The sequence below is a fragment of the Podarcis vaucheri genome (genome assembly GCF_965113315.1).
Source record: "Podarcis vaucheri genome assembly, chromosome: 10".
NCBI lineage: Eukaryota > Metazoa > Chordata > Lepidosauria > Squamata > Lacertidae > Podarcis > Podarcis vaucheri.
In genome coordinates this window covers 50,007,963-50,032,661 of record NC_138748.1, presented here as the reverse complement: position 1 = coordinate 50,032,661, position 24,699 = coordinate 50,007,963, and the positions used below count along the sequence as shown (strand labels likewise).

The following is a 24,699-nucleotide window of genomic DNA, read 5'->3' as shown; positions in this document are numbered from 1 at the left end:
ATTACACGTTTGTTTAAATTAATTTAGCACCGCCACTCTTTTAAACGCAATGTGTTTTCCATGCCAAAAACGCGGGGGGGGGGGGGAGAGATTTCCCCTGCTATGTGTGCCTTTGTCTTTATAGCAGGCTTTTTGAATCAGAAGCAAGGGAACTGTGTGCAATTGGTTATGCAGAACTCTGAGAAAAGAACTATCATAGTCCTAGTCTCAAAATATGGCCAAAATAATACTGTTACAGATTTGGTGTACCAGAATTTGGGGGAGCAAAAGCGCCTGTAATTCTAAGAAGTTACAAATGCTAGAAATTACTGAATGCTAGAAATTAGTAAGTGCTTAGAGTCTTCCCTTGGGTGAGAGACAGCTTAGCAGTGTAAAAATGCAGGCTAAGCTTGTTTTTCAGAGTCTCACCTGGAATGGAAGTTATCAAGGATGGCAAAGGTCTGATGGCCCATCAAAGGAGGATGCTTAGGTCTGTGAAATGGAGGTTGCCAGGGTAACATGGGTGTGATGTCACACAGGAAAAATGTTGTCATTTTAAAAAACGGGTCTGGAGAAGGCGGGGGTGAGCAGACAGAAGGGGAGGTGTTGCGTTTGTCAAACTGTTCTGGGAGGAAGGAGAGGAACAAAGAGAGACCTCCATGTGGTGCTGCCTGGAGGAGGCTGCACCGAGAGGTCAGGGGCCATGACTGGCTGCTACTTTGAACCCAAACGAGACAAGCAACAAACGACACTCTTGGGCTGTAATGTTCTGCACCCCCCTCCACTGAAGGCTTCCAAGGGTAAATAGGTTCTTATTTCTTAAAGAAACTACCAATTTTTTTCGTGTATAAGTCAATAATTTTTCCTTAGAAATAATAGGCAAAAATTGCTTGTTGTCTTATGCAGGGATAGCAGAGCGGGATGGGTGATTGTTGACAGCAGCCAGCAGGAAATTGGCAGCGGCAACTGGGCATGTGATTGGTTGCTGCACCACGGCCTGCTGACGATTTGCTGCGCCTGTGGCAATTGGGAAGGCTATTTATGGCAGTTGCGAGGTGTGTGTGCAATTGGTTGTTGTGTTGAGTGGCCACAGCGATACGTGTGATTTTCATTGGAGGGCAGGCTGCAGAGTGATTGGCGGTGGTGACCCCCCCAAAAAAAAGCTCAACAATTATTGGCAAATCCCCCCCCCAAATTTTTTTGCTGCGGTCCAAAAAAATTGGGGTTGTCTTATACATGGGGGCATGTTATACACGGAAAAATATGGTAGTCTATGCTGTGCCTCAGTTCCCAACACAAACCTGGATGAGCACCTGGAACCCCCTGGAATCTTGCTACCACTTGGCAGAGATTGGTGGTGGCACGTAACCTTTATATAAATATTATTAAAATGTCTGTGTTTTGGTAACTAGATCTAGGTTCCTTCAACTTGTCTCCCAGACAGCGCTTCCATTGCCTCACAGGCAGTAGAAGAATTAAAAGAAAGAAGGTTCCTACTAAACATTAGGATGAACTTTCTGATGGCAAGAGCTATTTGACAGTGGGATGGACCACCTCTTAAGGTGATGGACTCTCCTTAATTGGAGGTTTTAAAACAGGTTGTGTTATGTACTGAGCTAAATCCTAGAACAATAGGATCCAGAATGCAGCAGTCTGATTTGTGCACAGGAGCCACCCAATCCAGCTCCAGGTGGAAGTGAATCAGTGACCTGATTGGCCTGCAGGAGCAGCCAATCAGGCTTCTGGAGGTGGTGAATCCGCAAGTTGATTGGCCTACAGGAGCAGCTCAGAATTAGCCAATCACGGGGGGGGGGCATTGTGTAAATAATGTATATATAGCTAGACTTTTTGGGGGAAGTTTCATTCATTGCTACTATGAGCTGAATAAAGAGCATGAAATTCACACTCGAATCCGAGTATATTTCAGGTTGGATGGCCATCTGTCAGGGATTTTTACCTGTGCTTCCTGCGTTGCTGGGTGTTTGACTAGATGACCCTTGGAATCAATTCCATTTCTATGAGTCTTAGGTTGCAAGCCATCTACCCTTGTCTCCCCCAGACTGTCAGTATTTTGCAAGAGGGATTCGAGCACATTATAGAAATTTAGGTTTGTGCAATTAAAGCACTCTGGTGCCCTGGCAGAACAAATCCACTTTTTGCAACTAGAAAAATGACAGGGAAATTCACCAAAAAGCATGGCATGAGCGAATGACATAAAACTAGCATGAAATCAAGGGGCAAATGGAAGATGAGTGGACCCTTAGTTGCAGTTACAGATTACAATCCTATAGCCACTAAATTTAGGAGAAAATCAGGTCAGATTGCATTGCTAGAATATCTATAGCAATAATGTTATTTGAACATTGGGGAGTGTTCACCATGTCCTGTTCAAATATTTTTATCTCTACAGTCAACCACAGGAAATACTGGTTTTGTGAGCTGGAAATAAAAGCCACCTGTCTGTCTCTGTTGGTAAGGTGGCAACTGCAATATCATCAACTGTAGCACCACTCCAGATTCTGAAACAGCACTGTATGTCATTCTTTTAAATCCCACTTTTCTATAAAAGCCAAACTTAAGGTGTCTTACACAAATAAAAACATAAAGCACAACAAAATTAAAAGCAAGTGTAAGAAAATGGACAGCAATAGAGAAAGATAATGGGGGCAATGTCCATACACATATAACGAACAGTTCTAACAACTGAGCAGTGTGGGGGCCTGCTTTTGTACTGTAATTGACCTATCCTTCTCTTGTTTTAAAGGTGATGAATGAATGTTTAAATAAATAACTGTATATGTAGGAGCCACAATACGTAAGCTAGGGTGAAGGTCATTTCATCCACTAGTCAGGGCTGGTCCTCAGCCCAGTCTAGATGTTACATGCCACCGCAAAGTGAGAATTGAGAGACTCCAGGGGTTTGATTTCTGTAGAATGAAGATCAGCAGAGACCAGAGTCATGTGCTTTAAATATGCCATGAATGTACTTTAAATTTATTGTGTGGATCTGTCCTAAGCCCCCAGCATCAATTCCTGGTGATTCTGATCCTGTCTCTGACACTGAATTGAGGATGCGGAAATTGGAATTGATTCCCCAAATGCGGAGAACATAAAAAGAGCCCATTGGATCAGGCCATTGGTCCATCTAGTCAAGTACCCTGTTCTCACAGTGGCTGAGCCCAGAAATCAGGATCTAAGCACAAAAAGCACTCTTCCCTCCTGGGGTTTCCAGTAACTGCTACTTAGAATAAAAAAATTCCTTCCAGTAGCACCTTAAAGACCAACTAAGTAAGTTCTTGGTATGAGCTTTCGTGTGCATGCACACTTCTTCAGATACACTGAAACAGAAGTTGCCAGACCCTTCTATATAGTGAGAAAGTGGGGAAGGGGTATTACTCAGAAGGGTGGTGGGAATGGGAGATTGGCAGATAGCTGAGATGAGCCTGTTGACGACTCTTAACGACTGTAATAGGTCTTACAGGAAAAGGCAACTTCTGTTTCAGTGTATCTGAAGAAGTGTGCATGCACACGAAAGCTGATACCAAGAACTAACTTAGTTGGTCTTTAAGGTGCTACTGGAAGGAATTTTTTTATTTTGACTATGGCAGACCAACACGGCTACCTATCTGTAACTGCTACTTAGAAGTATCACTGCTTCCAGCCATGGACGCAGAGCAAAGTCATTATGGCTAGCAGCCATCGATAGCCTTATCCTCCATTAATTTGCCTAATCCTTAAAGCCATCCAAGGTGATGTGACCATCCTGTGAGTTTGACTCTGCGCTGAGTGAATAAGCGCTTGCTTTTCTCTTTCCTGGATCTTCCAACATTCCTCTTCGTCAAACGAGGGAGAAAAGCTTTTCCTGGCCGCCCTCCGCGCTGTAGATGGCGCCGTTGCGCTCGCGAAGCCGCTCTGGGCTTCGCCGCTTCCGGCCTTGTGCGCGTGTTCCAGTTTCCTCCGCGGAGGTTGCAGCGCGCGGAAGCAGCGGTTTGCAGAGAGGTGCATGGCGCTGAGCGGAGATGGCGCGGCTTCGGCTGTATCCCGGGAGCTGCTTTCCGCGGGGAGCGGAGGAGGTAATTGGCAAGGAGTTGCCGGAGCAGGCGCTGCCGATACAGGGGGACAACTTTCTGCGCTGCAGGAACGGGGGGAAGCGGGAATACCCGACCCTTTCCCGCTTCCCTGCAGCGGTTAGGTGTTCTTTCCTTGGACCCATGTTTTGCAAGTCTGCGGCCTGAACGCATTTTAGGGATAAGGTGAGGTGTCGTTGCAAACAAAGCGACCCACAAAAATAACCGTAGTATATAATACCTTTAGTAGGGGCGACTAAAAGAAGTGAGCAAGCTTTCAGGCTCAGCACATGTAATAGCATATTGCTGAGACCCAAAATCTGTATTTTGTAATAGTAGAATTGGGGCCTTTCCCTTTCCTTTTGCTTTTTGTTGTTGTTTGGTTTTACATCCAATTTGACTGATAATTTGCTAACTTTTCGTTGTATTGGTCCCCAAATGCTAGTCGTTTTGAGGAGGCTTTCTTCCATTCCTGCTGCTACGGATCAACAGTATATTGTTAAGCTAGTTGTTTGGGGAGTTGCCTCCCCCCCCCCCTCCATTCTTCCGGATCAACAAATATAACTATCAGTGTTTGTAGCCTGTACAGATCTATACAGGAAGCTGTGGTCTCTCTCTCATACACAAATACACTGCACAAGCACTGCCCTTCACGCACATCATTATATATAATGTTGCTTTTCACATTGCAGCTTCCTGTCCTGTGTATCATCATGAGTAGAGTGTATTGTATTGGCTAATCTGTAATGAGTGAAATAGAAAAGGGTGTATTAAAATAAAAATTCTAGCAATGCATTTCTTGATTTAGTTTAAATGGGGCTTGTTTCGGGTAACCTGAGATTGGGGTTCTGGGAGCGTGGAAAGGCATATGAAGAGGGCTTGCATATTTTAAAAAATGAGATAAGATTGGATAGGGTAGGTGAATGGAAAAATCACATTTGTTATGGACCAATTGTTTTGGAATGCAGTTTCCTCTACTGTACTGTTATATTTGAATAGTGTGAATATTCTATGTGAATAGAAAAGGTTGGTGTGTGACTGCTGAACTGATGTTGGAATTCTGGCTTGTAGGTATTCATGAGACACTATTGCTAAATTCAAAGCATGCTAAGAAGAAAGCCATGAGCTTACAGACAGTCAGGCTTCCAAGGAGCAACCGTAAGTGCTCATCATCTTTAAATATATTGTGTGAACTTCAGTAAGATACAAACTTAAAGAATTGTGTAGAAACATTCCTGACCTAGAATTAGCGTTCAAGCATAAACAGCTTGAGAATTTTCTGTTCCTCCCCTTAGACCTGAAAGTCCATGCAGTGCAATATGACAGAAGGAGAAGAGGGAGGCATTGAAAAGGTGTAGTGAGGGAATACTGTAACATTCCAAAATACAGTGTGTCTGTTGTGTTCATGGATTCTGTAAAGCATTATTATGTGGCCTGTAGCATCTAGTTATAAATTCAAGTACTAAGCTGATAATACAGTGGTACCTCGGGTTACCTATGTTTCAGGTTACATACGCTTCAGGTTACCGACTCTGCTAACCCAGAAATAGTACCTCGGGTTAAGAACTTTGCTTCAGGATAAGAACAGAAATCGCGTGGCAGTAGGCCCCATTAGCTAAAGTGGTGCTTTGCCATACATAGGGTTAATGCTTTTTCTGGGGGGACGCAGGGGTACTCTTAAACATTTTGTGAATCTAAGTTTGGCCTTATTGAGGGGCAGTATAATATGATTAGGAAAATGAAAGTACCCCTAAACATTTTTTAAGAAAAAAAGCACTGCATAGGGTGCTGTTCTTATGCTGTATTATTTCTGTGGCAGATGGGAAAGTGCAATACTGCTAGTGACAGTGGAGTAGCAGCACCCAATACATGCCTTATTGCCTCTCTAGTGTTGTGCAACTTATAAAGCGTTGTCTGTGACAAGCCTAACAGTTTTAATACTATTTGCAGACAGGAGGGTTGCAGTATGCAGTAAGGGTTAAGATACTGGACATTACTAGGAGTAAAGCCATCCAATGTATTTTATCAAAGTCTTTCGTAGAAGTGCATTAACATCTTGCCTGTTTTCATGTACTAGTTTTGGACAGGGTGCAGAACTTTCTACCACAGATGGCCAACGCAAATGACGAGCTAAGAAGAGAAATGGAAAACACCCCTGTTCAAGAGTTTGATATTGAACATGTGGATGCTTCAGTTGAAAATGTCATTGAAATGGTGAATAATTTCTCTCTCTAAAATTAATGCCTTGGTTTCTAGCATCTTACTCATATTTACAGTGTGCAAAAAGGATGAATGTTCTGCTGGCTCTATTATTATATGGTTAAGGCCTGATAATTTATGGTCTAAACCAAGCATAGGCAACCTCAGCCCTCCAGATGTTTTTTGGCTACAACTCCCATCATCCCCAGTGGTGAGGGATGATGGGAGTTGTAGTCTCAAAAACATCTGGAGAGCCAAGATTGCCTATGCCTGGTCTAAACAGTGTCTCATGCCTTTAGCTTTCTGGTTTATAGCTGAAACAGATTCCTAGGGTGTGGTTTAAAAAATCATAGGAAATTAAGAATATTCTGGAGAACACCACACCAAAGTGGTCATCCAAATTATCACCATCAGTTTATTTGTATGATTTGTATAAATCATCAGATTATTTGTTATTTCCTGCCAAGATTGTACCCTAAATTACTTGCAGCATATCAGATGAACAGCAATAAATATAACCATTCAAAAAAGAAAAAAACGCTAATAGGAACAATGACAATAGCCATAGTATAGCCCAATGTATTACTTATTTATTATTACATTTCTAACCCACCTTTCCTCAATGAAGATCAAGACATGCTGCTCTTTATCTTCACATCACTCCTGTAATGTAGGTTAGGCTGAGAGACGGTGGCTGGCCCAAGCTGACCCACTGAGCTGCATGACTGAGTGGGGACTTGAGCCCTGGTCTCCCAGATCCTATTCCCAGTTTCTAACCACTGCATCCCACTGGTTCTTGTGCATAACTGGTTCTTGTGCACCACAAATAACAATGAACTGGTATTCAGAAACAGAACCTAGTTTTCTGCATTTCTATCCTGGCTGCTGAGGAAGTGGGTGGGTGGGGTTTTTTCCTTTTCTCTGCAGACAGCATGGAAACAAAGGCTACTGGCCTCTTAGCAGGGTTGTATTTTTTTCAGCCTGTTGGCTTTTGTGTGCTTATTTGCAAGGTGGAAATTATTGCTAGTGTCAATATGGAAATACATCATTAAAAAAATCAGGCCATAAACTTCAAATCAAGCAGTATAAATGACTTCAATGGCTTAAAACTAATCAGCAAAATGAATAAAGCATAACACAGAAATTAAAAAAGCAGTGTACAAGCCTGTTCCACAAAGGCAGTATGATGTTCTCCCCAATTAACCTACACACTGATAGACCCATTCTCAATTTAATTTGTCCAGTCTTTTTAAAAGCCATTCGGCCGGTCATCCCCTACATATTATGACAGTGAATTTTATAAAAATCATTTTATCGATATGGCTATTGAGATGTTTGTTCTAAGGCTGTGGTGTTGGCTGTTGAAGCCATGATTTGCCCAGTTCTGTACGTCTTCATTTAGAGTTTGAATTGGCCTTCCTTTACAGCTTCAGCAGTGATTTTTTAAAAATAATATGTATTTCTTTTTATTGCAGAATGTGGCTTTGGTTGAACTGAACAGCTCTGATACAGAGGAAGAAGATTCAGGCTCGGAAGATGACTCCGAAAGCGAGGACAGTTCTGTTTGTGAAGAAGTGACCGTCGACAACATTAAGTTTCCTAAACCGAAAGGAGAAGGCAGAATAGAAATTTTGGACCCTAGAAGTACTGAGTAGATGTTTGCCATCTCAGATTTCAATTCATGTTACAAGCCATGTATCATAACTTGAAAAAAATTCTCTTGAAAAGCTAGTTTGCTTCCAGGTTTGCTACCTGCAGACTGCATCTCTCATTCCTAAGAGGCATGGAAGATCACTTCAGTCCAAGCCCCAAGATGAAAAAGATTAATAAGGATCGTCAGGAGCTTAATATGGGGGTGGGCAGGGTGGGGGGAGGAAGCACTGAATCAGGCAGACAGAAAATACCCGTCAGGCCAATTGGTGCTTTAAATTGTATTCCTATTTATTGATGGAAGCAATTATTAGGTTATGGTGGCTACATGGAAACTGGCAATGCTTCTGTCATGTGCTGGAAGCATGTAGATTCTTCTAGTTATTGGAGAGAATTGTTTAGCTGCTACCCTGAATACCTTTCAAATTGGGGTGACCTGTGGTGAGTGACCCTTGCATGTTACTTTGCAACAGCTTCAGCCTGGCAGCTGTAACCTAAGAGTTGATCTTAGGGCTGCTATAAGGGGGAGAGATAATTGCATTGGCCTCTTAAGGGGAGCTTCCAGCTGTGGATAGGTAGCAGCAGCAGGGCCGGTCAAAACATTTCTTGTACATAGAGGGGATCATGAGGGAAGCTGCTGAAAGTCCTGTAGCTTGTTTTTCTGATCCCAAACATATATGTGTAAATGCTCAGATTAAGTACAAACTATCTAGCCTTATACCGGAAGTCGTTTCCTCAAAATTCTGCAGGATGGTTGAGTGTTTGGGCAGCAGTCCTGTTACACATTTGAAATTGGGATATTTCCCATGTTTTCATAAAGAAGATGTGGGTTTGTTAAATAAATAACTACTATTTTCAAGGTATTCTGTATTTGTTTAGTTATCAATACACCAGCTCACAAGTTTGTACTGTTTTGATCTTGAAAATCAGACATTACATTACAATTTTAATGGATGAACAGCTGTGCAACCCTGTTAGCTGATGGCTTCCTGGACACAGATCTTTCTCCTAGGATGCAATCTTTTGTACTTATTTGAGTGACCTTGGAATGATTTGCTTTTGAATATTCATGCATAGTATTTGAGCTGCCACTTCTTTGGCAGCAGATATGGATACAAATTATGTATATCTTGCAAGTGAAGTCATTTAGGCTGAATATTCTGCAGACAGTAAATGTTCACCAAAATAAAACTCGACTGTGCAGCTGGAAGATCATGTTCCAAACCCCTGCTCTAAAAGGCTTCAGGGTGCAACCATTACAATTCTGCTGCTCCTTTGGATATGAAAAGTGGTAGCCAAAGATAAGTGTTTCTTTATATGCTTTTATAGAAGTATTTCAGGATTGTAACACTCTGCATAACACATTCAGCACAAATATGATTTAATAGCATAATTGGAATTCACAACTATGTAGATTTCTCGTTTGAGGAAATGTAAACACATTATAAAATAGTTGCTATAGCTTTCATATGCATAGTAGAACACAGACGTTAAGTTCTGCATATCTTACGAAAAACACAGTAAGTGCACTTGGATTTATGTACAATGTTTATGGCAAATTGGTTCTCTGTGCTGCTTAAAAACTTGCATTGCAGGAAGAAAAGAGGCATAATGCTGGTGTGATGCATTCTGTAGAAACTAAGTACTATGTGACTAATTTGGAGAAACAAGGGACATACAGCTCTGAAGAAGGCCATAGCTCAGTGGTAGAGCGTTTGATTTGTATGCATAACGTCCCAGGTTTGACCCTCAGCATCTCCAGGTCAAACTGGGAACACCTGTCCAAAACTCTCAGAGCTGCTGCCAGTCCAGACAGACAATACTGAGCTAGATGAACTAATGCTGTGGCTCAGTATAAGGTAGTTTCCTACTTGGGGAAGATCTCCATTGTAAAGTCCAGGGATCTGAGGTTTCGATATGTCACCACTGGATGGTTCAGTTGCTTTTATAGGTGATGACATTCAGGGTAGCAGAGACCACGGTACAAAAAAGCTGCAGAAGCCGATAATTTCACAGTGAAGTCTATGACTCAGAAGTGATTCCCTACTGAATGCATGCGGAACTCTCCACATCATAAAAGGGTTTGGTTCTGGCTCTGCGTTTTTAAGTGCCAGTGGAAGTTCGCGGTTTTGCTGTTGTAATTTTGGAGTCCTGTCTTGTGCTTGGTTTTAAGAACACACTGCCACCCCAGTCGCGATGCTTAATATTCCACGGTTACAGCTTTTGTTCTGAGATACTCATGAAGCGCTTCCTCACCTGAAGAGAACAAGAGCATGGAAACAATTGTAGACTGCATATATTTTCTGAACCATCCACTCCATAAATTTCCAGCGCATTTAACACACATTTAAAACTCATGGCTTTCCACGAAGAATCCAGTGAACTATAGTTTACCCTTCACAGAGCTACGATTCCGAACACTATTAGTAATTTAAATGTGAGGTAAATGTGTGCCTTCTGTCTCAAGTGCTGGGTTTGCCAGAAATAATTCGGCAATAAAACCTATGCCGAACCTTTTTTTAAGATACATAGATGTGCCTTTCTGGTCACATACACACAGTATGTTCAGAGTGCATGGCCTTCCTCCAGAAAATCCTAGGAACTGCAGTTTATCCCTCATGGAGCTATAATTGCTAGGACAGACTACAATTCCCAGGATTCTTTGGGGGAAACCATGTACTTTAAAGTGACAGATGGATAAAATAGGTAATTGAAACAGTACAAAGCCTCAAAGCTACTTGACCCTAAAAAAGAAGTTTTATGGTTTAAAACAATATAAAACCAGAGAAAGTTAAAATAATGTAAAATGCATAAAATGAGCATCTAGCAACATTGATAAGGACCAGGTGCTACCCATCCCACTAAAAGTTGGGCACCACTACAGTATTACAGTGGTACCTCTGGTTACGTACTTAATTCGTTCCGGAGGTCCGTTCTTAACCTGAAACTGTTCTTATCCTGAAGCACCACTTTAGCTAATGGGGCCTCCCGCTGTCGCCGCGCCGCCGGAGCACGATTTCTGTTCTCATCCTGCAGCAAAGTTCTTAACCCGAGGTACTATTTCTGGGTTAGCGGAGTCTGTAACCTGAAGCGTATGTAACCAGAGGTACCACTGTATTATTTAAAGGTGCTTTAAATGCATGATGTGGGTGTGATCTGTTGCTGAGAAGCAGCTAGCCATAACATAATGAGATCATAGTATTAAATAACCAAGAAACTTCAAAAGGTAAACAGGATCTAAAAGTATATTATGAAGCGGCCTGTCTGTGCTGGGTTAAAGATTGGATAACCCTAGAGGATACAGACTTATTAGATCTGGAAGGGGCAGACAACAGACTCAGTTGGCATGCCTACCTCTGGTCAAAGAAAGAAAAAGTACACAAGAGTTTTTCTAGCCATATTATTAGAGGCCCTCTATACGAAGTCTGGGAAAGAAACAAGAAATTGTTGGAGTGGAGAACCCCCTGGTGGCTGTCCCCAACAAATATCTTATCAGTAAAAAAAACAAATATGGAAGAGCAAAAACTGACATATGAAGATTTGTTAGTAAGATCTCAAGATAGCTGGAAACTAAGACCTTATGAAGAACTAAAGGAGAAGTTATCGGGATGGCTACTGTATCACCAATTAAATGCAAAATGGTCAGAAGACAAGAAAATAGGAATGAATGAAAAGAAGTCCAAATTTCAGATTGAAGTAATTGAGAGCAAATCGAAGATATTATCCAAGACGTACAATATACTACTGGAATGGGAGACTAAAGATGATAAAGTCAAAGAAGTTATGGTTAAATGGGCGAAAGATCTGGGACATAATATAGAATACGAAAAATGGTCAAAATTGTGGAGGGAGGGACTAAAATTCACGGCGAGCGCGGCAATTAGGGAAAACCTAGAAAAGATGATTTACAGATGGTACCTTACACCAGAAAAATTGAATAGAATGTATAAAACTGCAGACAAGGCTTGCTGGAAATGTAGAATAAAAGAAGGTAGTTTTATACATATGTGGTGGACATGTGAGAAAGTTAAAAATTTTTGGGACCAGATATATAATGAGTTAAAAAAGATTCTTAGATACACATTTCCCAAAAACCCAGAGGCCTTTTTACTAGGGATGGTGGGGAAAGAAATCCAAGAGAAAGACATAACTCTATTTCAATATTCAACCGCAGCAGCCAGAATGTTAATTGCCCAAAATTGGAAAAGTACAAATCTCCCAACAGTGAGGGACTGGCAACTAAAATTATACGACTTCATTGAATTGGCAAGACTGACACAAAAAATTAGAAATTACAAAAATACAAAGTTAAAAGAGGACTGGAACAAATTTATAGTTTATTTTGAAAGCAATTTTAAAAACTTACCAAATACAGCAGGTTTGATTTAAAACTTCCGATGTTGCAAACTAAAAAGAAATACCAGCGATAAAAAAAAGAAACTATTGAAAGTAAGAACCCGAAATCAGTAGGGAAGGAAGTCAACAGTTTTTTACGTTGTATGTCGTAGTTCTTTGTTTTGTCTTTTTTTTCTTTTTCCCTTCCCTTATTTGTTTGATCCTAATTTTTCTTTTTTCTTTTTTTCTTTTTTTTTCTGTATTTAAGTGACGGGATATTCTGTTGAATGTATGTGGTTTTTTCTTTTTGTGTGCATAAAAGGAATTTAATAAAAAGAATTTAAAAAAAAAAAACAAAAGGTAAACAGGTTTCAAACCTCTGACCCAAGGTAGGGACATGGTGACCTGCTGATGTTGGACTTCCAAGTCCCATCAGCCCTAGCCAGCAGGGATTATGGGAGTTGTAGTCTAGCGCTGTGCGCAGGTGCGCAGCTTGCCCACCACTGCACTGAGCTTTAGATTTCTGTGTGGATCTTAAGTAAAATGCAACTTACCTAAATCTTTTCCAAAGCCAGACTGCTTGAATCCTCCAAATGGGGCGGCCACATCAGTTTTGTTATAGGTGTTGATGAAAACTGTTCCAGCTTCCAGCCTATCGCTGACGTAGAGAGCTTTGCTTATGTCTTTGGTGAAGACCCCGGAAGCCAAGCCATATTCGGTCCGGTTGGCTCGTTCCAACACCCCATCAACATCCCTGCAATATGAGAGAATAACCTGCCATCAGTGCAGCAACACGGAATGTAGCAGAGACATTAATCCAAGTCAGTTTAAGCTGTTTTCAGCAACAGATTTCTCCATGCGCTATTTCATTCTGCTTCTTCTTTATTATGTGTTTTAAAAGCTTGACTAGAAAGCATCCTCTGCTAAAAGAAGTTATCGATATGGAGGCATCCCATACAAGTAGGAATGAAGGTAAAAACAGCAACATTTTCCAATCACAGATGCCTGGCTTTATAAGCCCTGCTTGGGCACTGCACTCACATGATTAACTGTTGCATGGAGAATAAAGAATAACATCAGCAATCTATAGCAGGACCTACCCATCTTGGAACTTGGAAATGACCATTATAGGACCAAAAGACTCTTCTTGTGCGATGAACATATGGTCTTCAACATCCGTGAATATTGTAGGTTCCATGAAGAAGCCTGATCAAAGAGAAGATGGTGTGGCATGTGCAAAACTGAAATGATTCCAGGCATTTTCTGCCTTGAGAATTATTATTTTTTAATGCTTTTATTTCATTTTACAGGCACTTTCTGTCTTGATATACCATTGAGGCTATGCTGTATGCGTCTTCTGTAGCGCACTCCATATGGTGGCATTAAAAGTGTTAATTCTTTAATATCTTATCCAGGGCTGCAGCATTTGATTGGTTAATCAGATAAACTGACTTAGAAATCTTCTGAGGAATTTAAAAAGGGTGTACCCAGTTTAATCTACTAAAATTCATATGAGGGGAGAGTGCTGTTGCACTCATGGCTTCCCAGTGGTATATGGTTGGCCATGGTGAAAACAAGATGGTGGACAAGATGGGCCTTTGGTCTGATCCATAAGGCTCTACCTGAGACAAATTCCCCAAATGAAAGCCAAGAATCCAACAATAGGCATGAACAGATCGGTTTTACAAATTTGTAGCCCATGTCACCTCATTAGGTAAGAACTGTGGTGAGGAATTTGTGGCCCGTAGGAGAATATCACACACACACACAAACCCACCCCCCACTGCTTTTGTTCATCAACTAATCTGATTTATGGATTCTACTTAGATCATAGTTTACCTGGTCTACCTACTTGTCTTCCTCCATATACCAGAGTAGCCCCTTCTTTCACGCCAGTTTCACAATATTTCAGAAGCTTATCCAAATGTCCTTTATGGTTTTGTGGACCATGGTCTGTAGATCTGTCAAGTGGGTCACCAATTTTCATCTTTTTGGCTTCTTCCACCTACAGATTCCACCAAAGGAGAGGAAAAAGTATCTGGCAACTACTAAAACCCTTTTGGGCAATAATGTTGGCATCCTATCCGAAGAAGTAGTTTGTAATGAGGTGTTAAAGTTATCTGGAGAAGAAAGGGAAATTGTCCTTTGTCCTGCTTGCTAGAGGACTCTCACAAAATGGAACAGAAGCTCATATTCTTGGCTCTCGTGCCAATCAATAAGTAGCCCTGGTGTGCAGTGGAAAGGCTCCTAAGGCAAAAATCATGTTTAATCTCACGTTTTAAATTTCTTACCACTCTCCTAACAAATTCGTCATGGACTGATTCTTCCACAAAAAGTCTGCCGGCTGCAATGCAGTTCTCTCCTTTGTTGAAGAAAACGGCTCCCATGCCCTGTGTTGGAAGGAAAAGAACACGCCTTGAACATGCTTTTTTGTTATCTTAAGCTATTTTTTCCTTCCATTTTCATTTTCTATATGGAAGCCTGTGAACATACAGTGAATATGAGCATTTTTATTTTCTTCTAACAATTAATTTAAAATGTTCTTTATCTTACCAGGTAAAGGGGAAGGGATTGGGTTGTCTATGTTTTTATTTTATGATGGATTTTGTGTTCTTTATATCGTGATTTTACGTTGTGAACCACCCCGAGATCTACGGGTATAGGGCGGTAAGCAAATTTAATAAATAATTATAATTTCAGAGCAGTGTCACAGCCACAGTTCTCTAGAGCACAATGTACAATACACTATGGAGCAAGTTCACCAGAGCCTTTTCGAAGCCGGCTTACCATTCTCACAGCTTTGTCAAGTTCACAGTCGTTGAATATGATCAGTGGGGATTTTCCTCCCAGTTCCAAAGAAACCTTTTTCAGATTGCTGACAGCGCAGCTGTAAAAATGATAATGAAAACATTCAGAATTCAGTCTCATTCCTCCTGATAGTCAGTGAAGGGAAGTTATATAAACTTACATAAGTAAGCATATTCTGTGAAGGGAATAGGGGCCTCTTAACCCAACCCTAACCCTGCGGAAAGCCATCTAATTAGACTTTAATTTGATTTTGACCTGTTTTTAGGAGGTAATTTAATTATTGTTTGATTTTATTCTAATGTTATATATCTGATGTTAGCCGCCCTGAGCCTGACTTTGGCCGGGGAGGGCAGAATATACATAAAAGTTTATTATTATTATTATATTAACAACAGTGGTGGACTTGGGTACTATAGATCCCTGTTTGAGGCCAGAATTTGGCATGCGCACCCCCCCCCCTTTCTAAAGGCAAGTAAGGAGATATCTGGCTTTGGGAAGGAGGTACAAGGGACGCCGGTCGCTGTGGTCTAAACCACTGAGCCTCTTGGGTTTCCAGTTGGAAGGTTGGCAGTTTGAATCCCTGCGACTGAGTGAGCTCCCATTGTTCTGTCCCAGCTCCTGCCAGCCTAGCAGTTCGAAAGCATGCCAGTGCAAGTAGATAAATAGGTACTGCTGCAGCGGGGAGGTAAACGGTGTTTCCGTGTGCTCTGGTTTCCGTCACAGTGTTCCGTTGCACCAGAAGCGGTTTAGTCATACTGGCCACATGACCCAGAAAGCTGTTTGTGGACAAACGCCAGCTCTCTCGGCCTGAAAGCAAGATGAGCGCCGCAACCCCATAGTCGCCTTTGACTGGACTTAACTGTCCAGGGGTCCTTTACCTTTACAAGTGCTCTAGCAGGGTCCTAGAGCCCTCTCACCTCCTCCCCAAATCTGGCTTTGAGGAGGGAGGATTCTAGGACAGTGTCAGGGCCTCATGCCTCCTTCCCCAAAACAGTGCTTTGAGACAGTGCCCAGTGCATGTGCATCACTCGCACAGCCCTGCTAACAACATCACCACCCTTAACAGACCACAGCTCCCAGAATTCTTGGCGGGAAGCCATGACTGGTACCAAAATAAACCAAGTTCTATTTACAGATTGAACATTTAATATGGCTCAGGTCTGAAGTTCCTCCTCCATTCACATAATGGAGAGAACCATATCCACCAACTCCCTGATCTGCCTACAACCCTTGCCCACACCATAGCCCATGCTATTTCCAAAGGCCACCCGACTTGCAGCAGCAGATTTTTGTGGGGGGAAAGGAAGGTGGAGGACCTCTTTTCTAGTCATGAAAGGAAAAGTAGCATCCAAATCAATCTCTACATACAGATTCCTCTTTACACCAGAGGCAGGGAAACTGTGGCATGCCAGGTGTTGTTGGACTCCAATTCCTATCAGCCTATTGTCAATGTGGTCAATGGTCTAGCGGGATCTTGAGAACTACAGGTTCTTCCACCCCTACAGTGCTACCTTGGTTCTCGAACGTCTCTGTTGATGAACATTTCAGAACCCAAACACCGAAAGCCCGGAAGTAAATGCTTCCATTTTCAAACATGCCTTGGAAGTTGAACGGCTCCTGCTGCATGTTTTTCAATTTTCTCATTTGAATTTGCAGGCAGCCCTTTGCGCCTCGGTTTTCTAATGTTTTGGAACTCGAAAGGTCTTCCAGAATGGATTATGTTTAAGAACCAAGGTACCCCTATACAGTACTTTACATTGTCAGTGTAGGGAGACACATGGCAAAAGCCACGCAGCTCATGGCTGTACGAAAACATCTCCATGTGAAGGCCATGCTCTAAAGATGTACAGCTTGCAAAAGTGGGGGTGGGGGTGGGCAGTGAATACCTTACCTCTTCATGATTTGTTTCCCAGTTGGTGTTGAGCCAGTGAACCCAAGTTTACGAATGTCTGGGTGATCGGACAAGCGTTGCCCTGTTAAACCTGTGACATAAGTATAATTAAATGTTGAGCTTTAGTGTCATTGCGGACTTTGTTTATTTCAGTGATTTAGTTGTGCTGCACCCCATTCCCTCCATCCTCTTTGAACAGAAAAGAGAAACCATTGCATCACTGCTTTACCTGAACCAGGTATAATATTGATAACGCCTTTGGGAATTCCTGCTTTCACAGAGAGCTCTGCGAACTTTAAGGCAGTCAGTGGAGTGACCTACGTAAAAAGACACACCATGATTTTACCAGACTGCCTGCCTTGGTATGCAGACATACAGGCGAAGAAGGTTCTAACAGAAGTCAGTTTAAGCCAATTTATAATTTTGTGATAACATAAAACCAACACAGATGATCTATGTGTCGTATGGTATAAGGAAAATTGCAATGTTTACAAAATCCTGTAGCATGGTTTAGGGTTTTTTTTTTAAAAAAAGGAATTGTATTATTCCCTCGCCCCTTTCTCTCTTTATTGTTCTTGTTTTTATCTAGTTGAGTTATAACATCTGCCTTTGTATTTTTGATGTTGGAGGACAGAATTGTGTGTGACTGTGCTGTGGAATACATTGCCCCATCATCACCAGCCATCTTGAAGTAAGATTCAGTTGCCTGTCTAGTCAGCTTTTGTGCAGGGAAAAGGAGAGAGCACTGCCTTGACTCAGGCGGCAAAGTGTTTTGAGATGGCCCTGGTAGGATTTCCCCCCTCAGAGTGTGAAATGTGATTTCCATTGTTAACCCTATTCAACAATGGCACATTCTTCCTTTATCTGTGCACTTTCTATCAAGGTCAATCGGTGGATGACTGTGACGTTAACATATGAGAGTGCTGGAGGTGAAATAGTTAAACAGGTTACCCAATCAGGACAAGTTACCAAGGGGGGTGGAGTCAGAGGGACTATAAAACCAGCTCTGGGAGGGGCAAAGGGAGGAGTTCGTTGGGAGTTGGGTGGTCAGTTGGAGTGGGAGTGAATTGGGATAGAGTTTGTGGGTAGGTTGAGTTAGTGTAGAGAAATAAGCTAAGTCAGGAACAGTTAGGGGCTAGGAAGACAAGTAAATATCTGACAGGTGGTTTAGTGAGTGAGAGCAGGTAGCGGAAGTTATAGGTCTGGATAGGCACCCCATGATTGTAATTGACCAATACCGTTTATGAAACCACACGCTTGTTAAACTGCAATAAAAAAACCAGACGTTTATGTTCCAGTTTAACCCTGACTGGACTCAGTATTGTACCAGGTAGGGCCTGGCTGGTGGCAGCGAGAAATAAAGTGGTGGCACAGGGATCAATAGACGGTGAAACGTCCAGGGACCCTGTATGATCACCACAATGACATTGGTAAAAACAGTCTGGGGCAGGTGGGGGGAAACCTTCTTTAGCCTGAAGCCACATGTCGGCGGTGGGTGGGGTCAGAGGCAAAAGTGGGCAAGGCAATGAGCATGAATTTGCTTTAGTACAGCAGGCTTGTTTCTGGATACACATCCCTGACTTGCACATCCCTTTCTTGACTCCCTCCAAGCCTTGTTGGCGTAAACTCCAGCTAGGCAAAAGTGCAAGGTAGGTGGAAAGGAGGGCTGATAAAGGGTGTGGTTTGGGGAGAGGGGTGTGGCTGGGAAGCAGGTACGGCCTGCAGAATATCCCAGAATCTCAACAGAGAGACCCGGAAGCCTGCATTTTGCCCCTGGACATGAGGTTCCCTACCCCTACTGTAGACTGGAGGAATGCCATATATCAAGACATTATCAACCTGCTTGATGTTTACCTGTGCTGGTTTCAAAACTAAAGTGTTGCCAGCAGCCAAACACACCGCACTCTTCCACGTGAGCATCATCAGTGGGTAGTTCCAGGGAATGACAATTCCACAGACACTTTAAATTGGAAGCAGGGGAAAAAATACAGAAATAATACTGGTTTTTTAAAGAAATCTGCTATTAGTAAAACACTGAATCTTATCTAATTCCATTAGCAAAAGAAGAAGAAGAGTTTGTCTTACCCTAAGGGTTCCTTCTTGGTGAAAGTTAAGTTATGGTTTGGCCGTGCATGGTTAATTGGAATAGTAGACCCCTAAATGAGAAAGCAATCGTTATTATTTTTAAATTTAGGTGGTAAAAGATGCATCCATCATGTCATCACATTTGTTTGAACAACATGTTTGCTGTTAGTAGGCTCCTCCGGATGGCCTGTTTATTGAGTTGCTTGCACAAAGCTTACTTGGAGGTTACATTATATGCGGTCTTTATTGAGCTTTTCCTCTGGTTTGTTTCCTCTTAATCGTTCATTTCTCCCACACCATTCAGTGCTTTCCCCTGTCACTTTCCTAGCTGCTAAAAGTCCAATTATTTTAAAGTGGGTTTGTTGCTCTGGAGCAACAAAACACTTCAGTCCACTGTTGTACCAACTAACAACAACAACAACAACAACAACAACAACAACAACAACAACAACAACATATTTATACCCTGCTCATCTGGCTGGGTTTCCCCAGCCACTCTGGGTGGCTTCCAACAAAATATTAAAATACAATAGTCCATCAAACATTAAAAGCTTCCCTAAACAGGGCTGCCTTCAGATGTCTTCTAAAAGTCTGGTAGTTGTTTTTCTCTTTGACAACTGGTGGGAGGGCATTCCACAGGGCGGGTGCCACTACCGAGAAGGCCCTCTGCCTGGTTCCCTGTAACTTGGCTTCTCGCAGCAAGGGAACCGCCAGAAGGCCCTCAGCACTGGACTTCAGTGTCTGGGCAAAATGATGGGGGTGGAGACGCTCCTTCAGGTATACTGGGCTGAGGCCATTTAGGGCTTTAAAGGTCAGCACCAACACTTTGAATTGTGCTCAGAAATGTACTGGGAGCCAATGTAGGCCTTTCAAGACCGGTGTTATGTGGTCTCGGCAGCCGCTTCCAGTCACCAGTCTAGCTGCCGCATTCTGGATTAGATGTAGTTTCCAGGTCACCTTCAAAGGTAGCCCCACATACAGCGCATTGCAGTAGTCCAAGCGAGAGATAACTAGAGCATGCACCACTCTGGCGAGAAAGTCCGCAGGCAGGGAGGGTCTCAGGCTGTGTACCAGATGGAGCTGGTAGACAGCTGCCCTGGACATAGAATTGACCTGCACCTCCATGGATAGCTGTGAGTCCAAAATGACTCCCAGGCTGAGTACCTGTTTCTTCAGGGGCACAGTTACCCCATTCAGGACCAGGGAGTCCTCCACACCTGCCCACCTCCTGTCCCCCCAAAACAGTACTTCTGTCTTGTCAGGATTCAACCTCAATCTGTTAGCCGCCATCCATCCTCCAGTCTAAATCTACACACTTCAGTCCTTCCTGCAAAATAGTGACAGTCTGGAGGAATATCAGGTGATGTCCCTCTGGCCTAAAGAGGGAATTCCAGGGTGAACAGTCACATTAATGCTGTTTAGGTGGGACTCCATAGCCCTACGTAAACTTAGCTGATAATCTGTGTTGCAAGGAGCCTCTCCCCCCCCCCCCAGCTCATTCCTGGCCATGGATTGCTGCCACCTTCTATAGCAGGGATGGTGGACAATTTACTGCCAGAGAGCAGGCAGAGACTTACTTTATGTCTGATCTTAGTACTGTACTAACAACCACAGCGCTAACACTGGAGATACGTTTATCTCCAGTCTTAGGGCTGAGAATGGCGATAACAGATCTCTGCGCCGGACATATGACATCAGGTAACAAAAAGCAGTGTACAGCGTGCTTAAAACAGCCTCGCGGTTTAGCAGGCTTAATAAGCGCCTGTACCACCACCCCAATTCCCCCCCCCCAATACATCAAATGAATAGGAAGAATATATCGATGGAATCCCATGCTATTTCTCTGAAAAGGACCAAAGTGTGCAAGAGCATGAATCCCCTTGTTGTTTTCCCAAGGATCAAGGCCAACTCAAATGTTAGCTTGCCTGTATTTTGTCACACCATCCAGCAAAGTATCGGAATGTTTGCACTGACATTCCGATGTGGGTCTTCAAAGCCAATGTGTAAACAGCTCCTGAATCAATAGCTTCAATGGTTGCCAGTTCCTCTTGGTGTTCTTCCATCAAATCTGCAAGTCTTTAAAATGAAAGAATGACATACAATGTAAAACAAAAAATGGTGTGTCCGTAATGCCCTATATCCAAATAGCAGAATTTATGCTGCAGATTCGTTAATATTTTGAGTAGAACCAATGGTTTTAGTGAAATGACCAAAGTGTGTGATTTGAGAATCGTGACTTTTATGCTGCAAAAGCACTGAAGATGGGATGGAAAAGCATTCTACATCTCTATGCACACATAGAGGAAATCAGAGGGGCAGGAAAGAGCCAGGTAAAACTGTATCAGATTAGGACCGTGAAGCTCACTGGCTGACTTTGAGTCAGGCACTACAGTGGTACCTCTGGATGCGAACGGGAGCCGTTCCGGAGTTCCGTTCGCATCCTGAAGCGAATGCAACCCACATTTGTGCGTCTATATGTGCGTGGTTTGCGATTCGCCTCTTCCGCGCATGCATGTGATGTCATTTTGAGCGTCTGCGCATGCGTGAGCGGTGAAACCCGGAAGTAATGCGCTCCGTTACTTCCAGGTCGCTGTGGAGTGTAACCTGAAAACACTCAACCTGAAGCACATTTAAACCAAGGTATGACTGTATTTCTCAGCTTAACCTACATTGCAGGGTTGTTGTAAGGATAAAATGAGGGAAATATATGTATGTCAGCTTCAGCACCCTGGAGGAAAGACAGAAATCCCCCCCCCCATCCAGATTCTGCTCTGGGTCTTGAAGTTCTGAATTACCAGGTCTTTCTATGAAGCAGACAGATACGTCAGAAATCTACATTTCTTCCCTTTTTGATTTCTGTGTGCCGTTCAGATTAGTGCACATAGACAAACTTGGTGCAGTTTTTAGTTCACATATATTTTCCTTACAATGTGCTGTTCTGCAAATACACACTGATTAAAACATCCACAAAAATGGAATCTTGATGTAAATGAAACAATCATTTCAAGATTCCCTTTTGAGGGTGATTTGATCAATGCACATAGGAGCGTATGTGCTTATTTGCATTGGTAACTTGCTGGGGGTGTCTGTGTGTGGGTGTGGGTGAAAATGGTGGCAAACTGCATGCAAATAAAAGAAAAGAGGGATCTGCAGGAAAAATGCAGCACAGGAAGCCAATTGTCAAGGGATTGCCAATTGCCGAAGGAATGCACATGGCAGATAGTCATTTATTGTCAAAGCTGACACAATCATTTCTATGGCTCTGAATACGCACACACCCCAGTCTAGCATCTAGGCAGCTATTCTCAGGTCTGTGCTCTATGGAGCAGCTGCAGCAACAGAGAGCCACTCCACCAGTTCATGTACTTCCTCCCAAAGGGATGCACACACGTATCCAGAGACTACATCTGTGTGGAAGCTGCTTTCGCTCTTCCCTCTTCAATCCCCTCCTGGTTCTGGAAAACAGTGGTGCAGGAGAGGGTGGGGAAGCACTTGGCACTTCGCTTGCCTGACCTGCCTCTTCCTCCTCTTCTTCTGACCCACCCTGTGCTCCACCCTCCAGCTCTGAAGATTCCCCTGCCTCTGACTCTAGCCACCTGGCTGGTACAGTTCCCCACAAATCACTGCCCCCCTCTCCCAAGTCAGACTGCAGCCCCCCTTCCCCCAGTGGACACTCATCAATGTCCCGCCAGTCCCTGACACCGATTTTAATGCAATAACAATTCAATGAATAATTATCTGCTCCTAGGGCAGGTGCTGCCAGGACATGGGTGGCGCTGTGGGTTAAACCACAGAGCCTAGGACTTGCCGATCAGAAAGTTGGTGGTTCAAATCCCCGCGACGGGGTGAGCTCGGTCCCTGCTCCTGCCAACCTAGCAGTTTGAAAGCACATCAAAGTGCAAGTAGATAAATGGGTACTACTCTGAAGGGAAGGTAAACAGCGTTTCCTTGCACTTCTCTGGTTTGCCAGAAGCGGCTTAGTCATGCTGGCCACATGACCCGGAAGCTGTACGCTGGCTCCCTCGGCCAATAAAGCAAGATGAGCGCTGCAACCCCAGAGTCGGCCATGACTGGACCTAACGGTCAGGGGTCCCTTTACCTTTAGGGCAGGTGCTCATAATCAGAACTCTGCTCCTTTACCAATTCCAGAATCATATAAGTACAGAATTCTTTGCAGAACATCCACAGAATCTGACCTTCTAACATAGGATTATTCATTGGGGATATATATATATATATATATATATATGGGGGACGCGGGTGGCGCTGTGGGCTAAAGCCTCAACGCCTAGGGCTTGCCGATCGAAAGGTCGGCGGTTCGAATCCCCGCGGCGGGGTGCGCTCCCGCTGTTCGGTCCCAGCGCCTGCCCACCTAGCAGTTCGAAAGCACCCCCGGGTGCAAGTAGATAAATAGGTACCGCTTACCAGCGGGAAGGTAAACGGCGTTCCGTGTGCGGCTCTGGCTCGCCAGAGCAGCGATGTCACGCTGGCCACGTGACCCGGAAGTGTCCCCGGACAGCGCTGGCCCCCGGCCAATAAATGTGAGATGGGCGCACAAACCCCACAGTCTGTCAAGACTGGCCCGTTCGGGCAGGGGTACCTTTACCTTTACCTATATATATATATATATATATATATATATATATATATATATATATATATATATGCAGGTTTTGGTGTCTTCGGGTGTCTTCCCGTGTAAGAGTCGGGGTGTCTGTGCGACGTTTCGACGAGGTCTCACTCGTCATCTTCAGGCTGGTGCTTTCGGCTTCTTGTTACTGGAACAGAGCAGAATCTGGTGTTTGAGTTCCTATAAATACTGTTGAGGGGTGTGGTGTATAGCCTCCAACGTTCTGGGCTGAGAGGAAGTCCCTAGATTAGTGTGCCTTTTCTTCTTTTGTTCCTTAATTACTTGAGGGATATCTTGAGTGATTTCATGAGTGATATTCTGAATACCACTGGGTGGGTCATTAAGTGTAGATTAGTTGCTAAAGCTTTCGTGTCTTGACCTCTTGAGCTTGTGAAGAGTTTTTCTGAGAAGATGGCTGTGCTGCATTTAGTTGTGCTCTGGCTTGGCTTCGTGTATAGGGGCGAGCTGTGGTTTTGTGCTTTGTGCCAGCCAGATCTGTGTAGGGATTGCAGGGGGGTGCAGCATCCGGAGGTGCCACTATAGTTTGGCTACTGGATGGAGTCTGTAATATGTCTGTGGAGAGGGTCTGGGTTTGGGTCTGGTGTGGTTGATTGGTGACGGCGTTCTGTGTGCCTCTGGTTCTGGTGTCGGTTTTTGTGGGGAGGGCTAATTTCCAGATGTCTGGCAGGCGGGACGTGTCGTCACGCTTGTTCATGTTGTGAGGGTGTTTCTCTATCTCGATGGCTTCCATGATTATTCTCTTGTGGTGATGTTCCATGTTAAAGAGCAATTTGGAATCTGCAAAATTAATTTCGTGTCCTGTTTCTTTCATGTGTTGGAAAAGAGAGGAAGTTTTTTCTTCTTTTTTGACGGCATTCTTGTGTTCTGCGATACGTGCATTTATTCGTCTGTTTGTTTGTCCAATGTACGTGGCTGGGCAGACTTTGCAGGGTATTTCATAGACCCCTTGGTTTTCCAGCTGGATTTTGTCTTTTGGGTTTCTGAGGATATTGGCTATTTTTTGGTTGGTGCAGAAGGCTGTTTTGATATTGTGT

General features: G+C 43.3%; 2 protein-coding genes across 3 annotated transcripts in view; one reads left to right on the top strand and one right to left on the bottom strand.

Moving 5' to 3' along the window:
* The first annotated feature begins 3,908 nt into the window (after positions 1 to 3,908).
* Positions 3,909 to 8,758, top strand: NOPCHAP1 (NOP protein chaperone 1). Its single transcript, XM_082240835.1, has 4 exons — positions 3,909 to 4,052; positions 5,118 to 5,204; positions 6,124 to 6,260; positions 7,721 to 8,758. Exons 1-4 carry the CDS (start codon positions 3,983 to 3,985, stop codon positions 7,898 to 7,900), a joined length of 474 nt encoding a protein of 157 aa, XP_082096961.1. The 5' UTR covers positions 3,909 to 3,982; the 3' UTR covers positions 7,901 to 8,758.
* ALDH1L2 (aldehyde dehydrogenase 1 family member L2) overlaps positions 8,162 to 24,699 on the bottom strand; it is a 41,403-nt gene continuing 24,865 nt past the window's right edge. For both annotated transcript variants that reach the window (XM_082240833.1, XM_082240834.1), the window contains 11 exons: positions 20,940 to 21,090; positions 19,015 to 19,085; positions 18,784 to 18,889; positions 17,159 to 17,246; positions 16,930 to 17,020; positions 15,018 to 15,117; positions 14,522 to 14,620; positions 14,070 to 14,235; positions 13,331 to 13,436; positions 12,785 to 12,984; positions 8,162 to 10,151 (listed from right to left, as the gene is read on the bottom strand). In XM_082240833.1, coding sequence (XP_082096959.1) covers positions 10,096 to 10,151; positions 12,785 to 12,984; positions 13,331 to 13,436; positions 14,070 to 14,235; positions 14,522 to 14,620; positions 15,018 to 15,117; positions 16,930 to 17,020; positions 17,159 to 17,246; positions 18,784 to 18,889; positions 19,015 to 19,085; positions 20,940 to 21,090 — 1,234 coding nt within the window. In that variant the 3' untranslated portion in view covers positions 8,162 to 10,095. The remainder of the gene's footprint in view (positions 10,152 to 12,784; positions 12,985 to 13,330; positions 13,437 to 14,069; positions 14,236 to 14,521; positions 14,621 to 15,017; positions 15,118 to 16,929; positions 17,021 to 17,158; positions 17,247 to 18,783; positions 18,890 to 19,014; positions 19,086 to 20,939; positions 21,091 to 24,699) is intronic.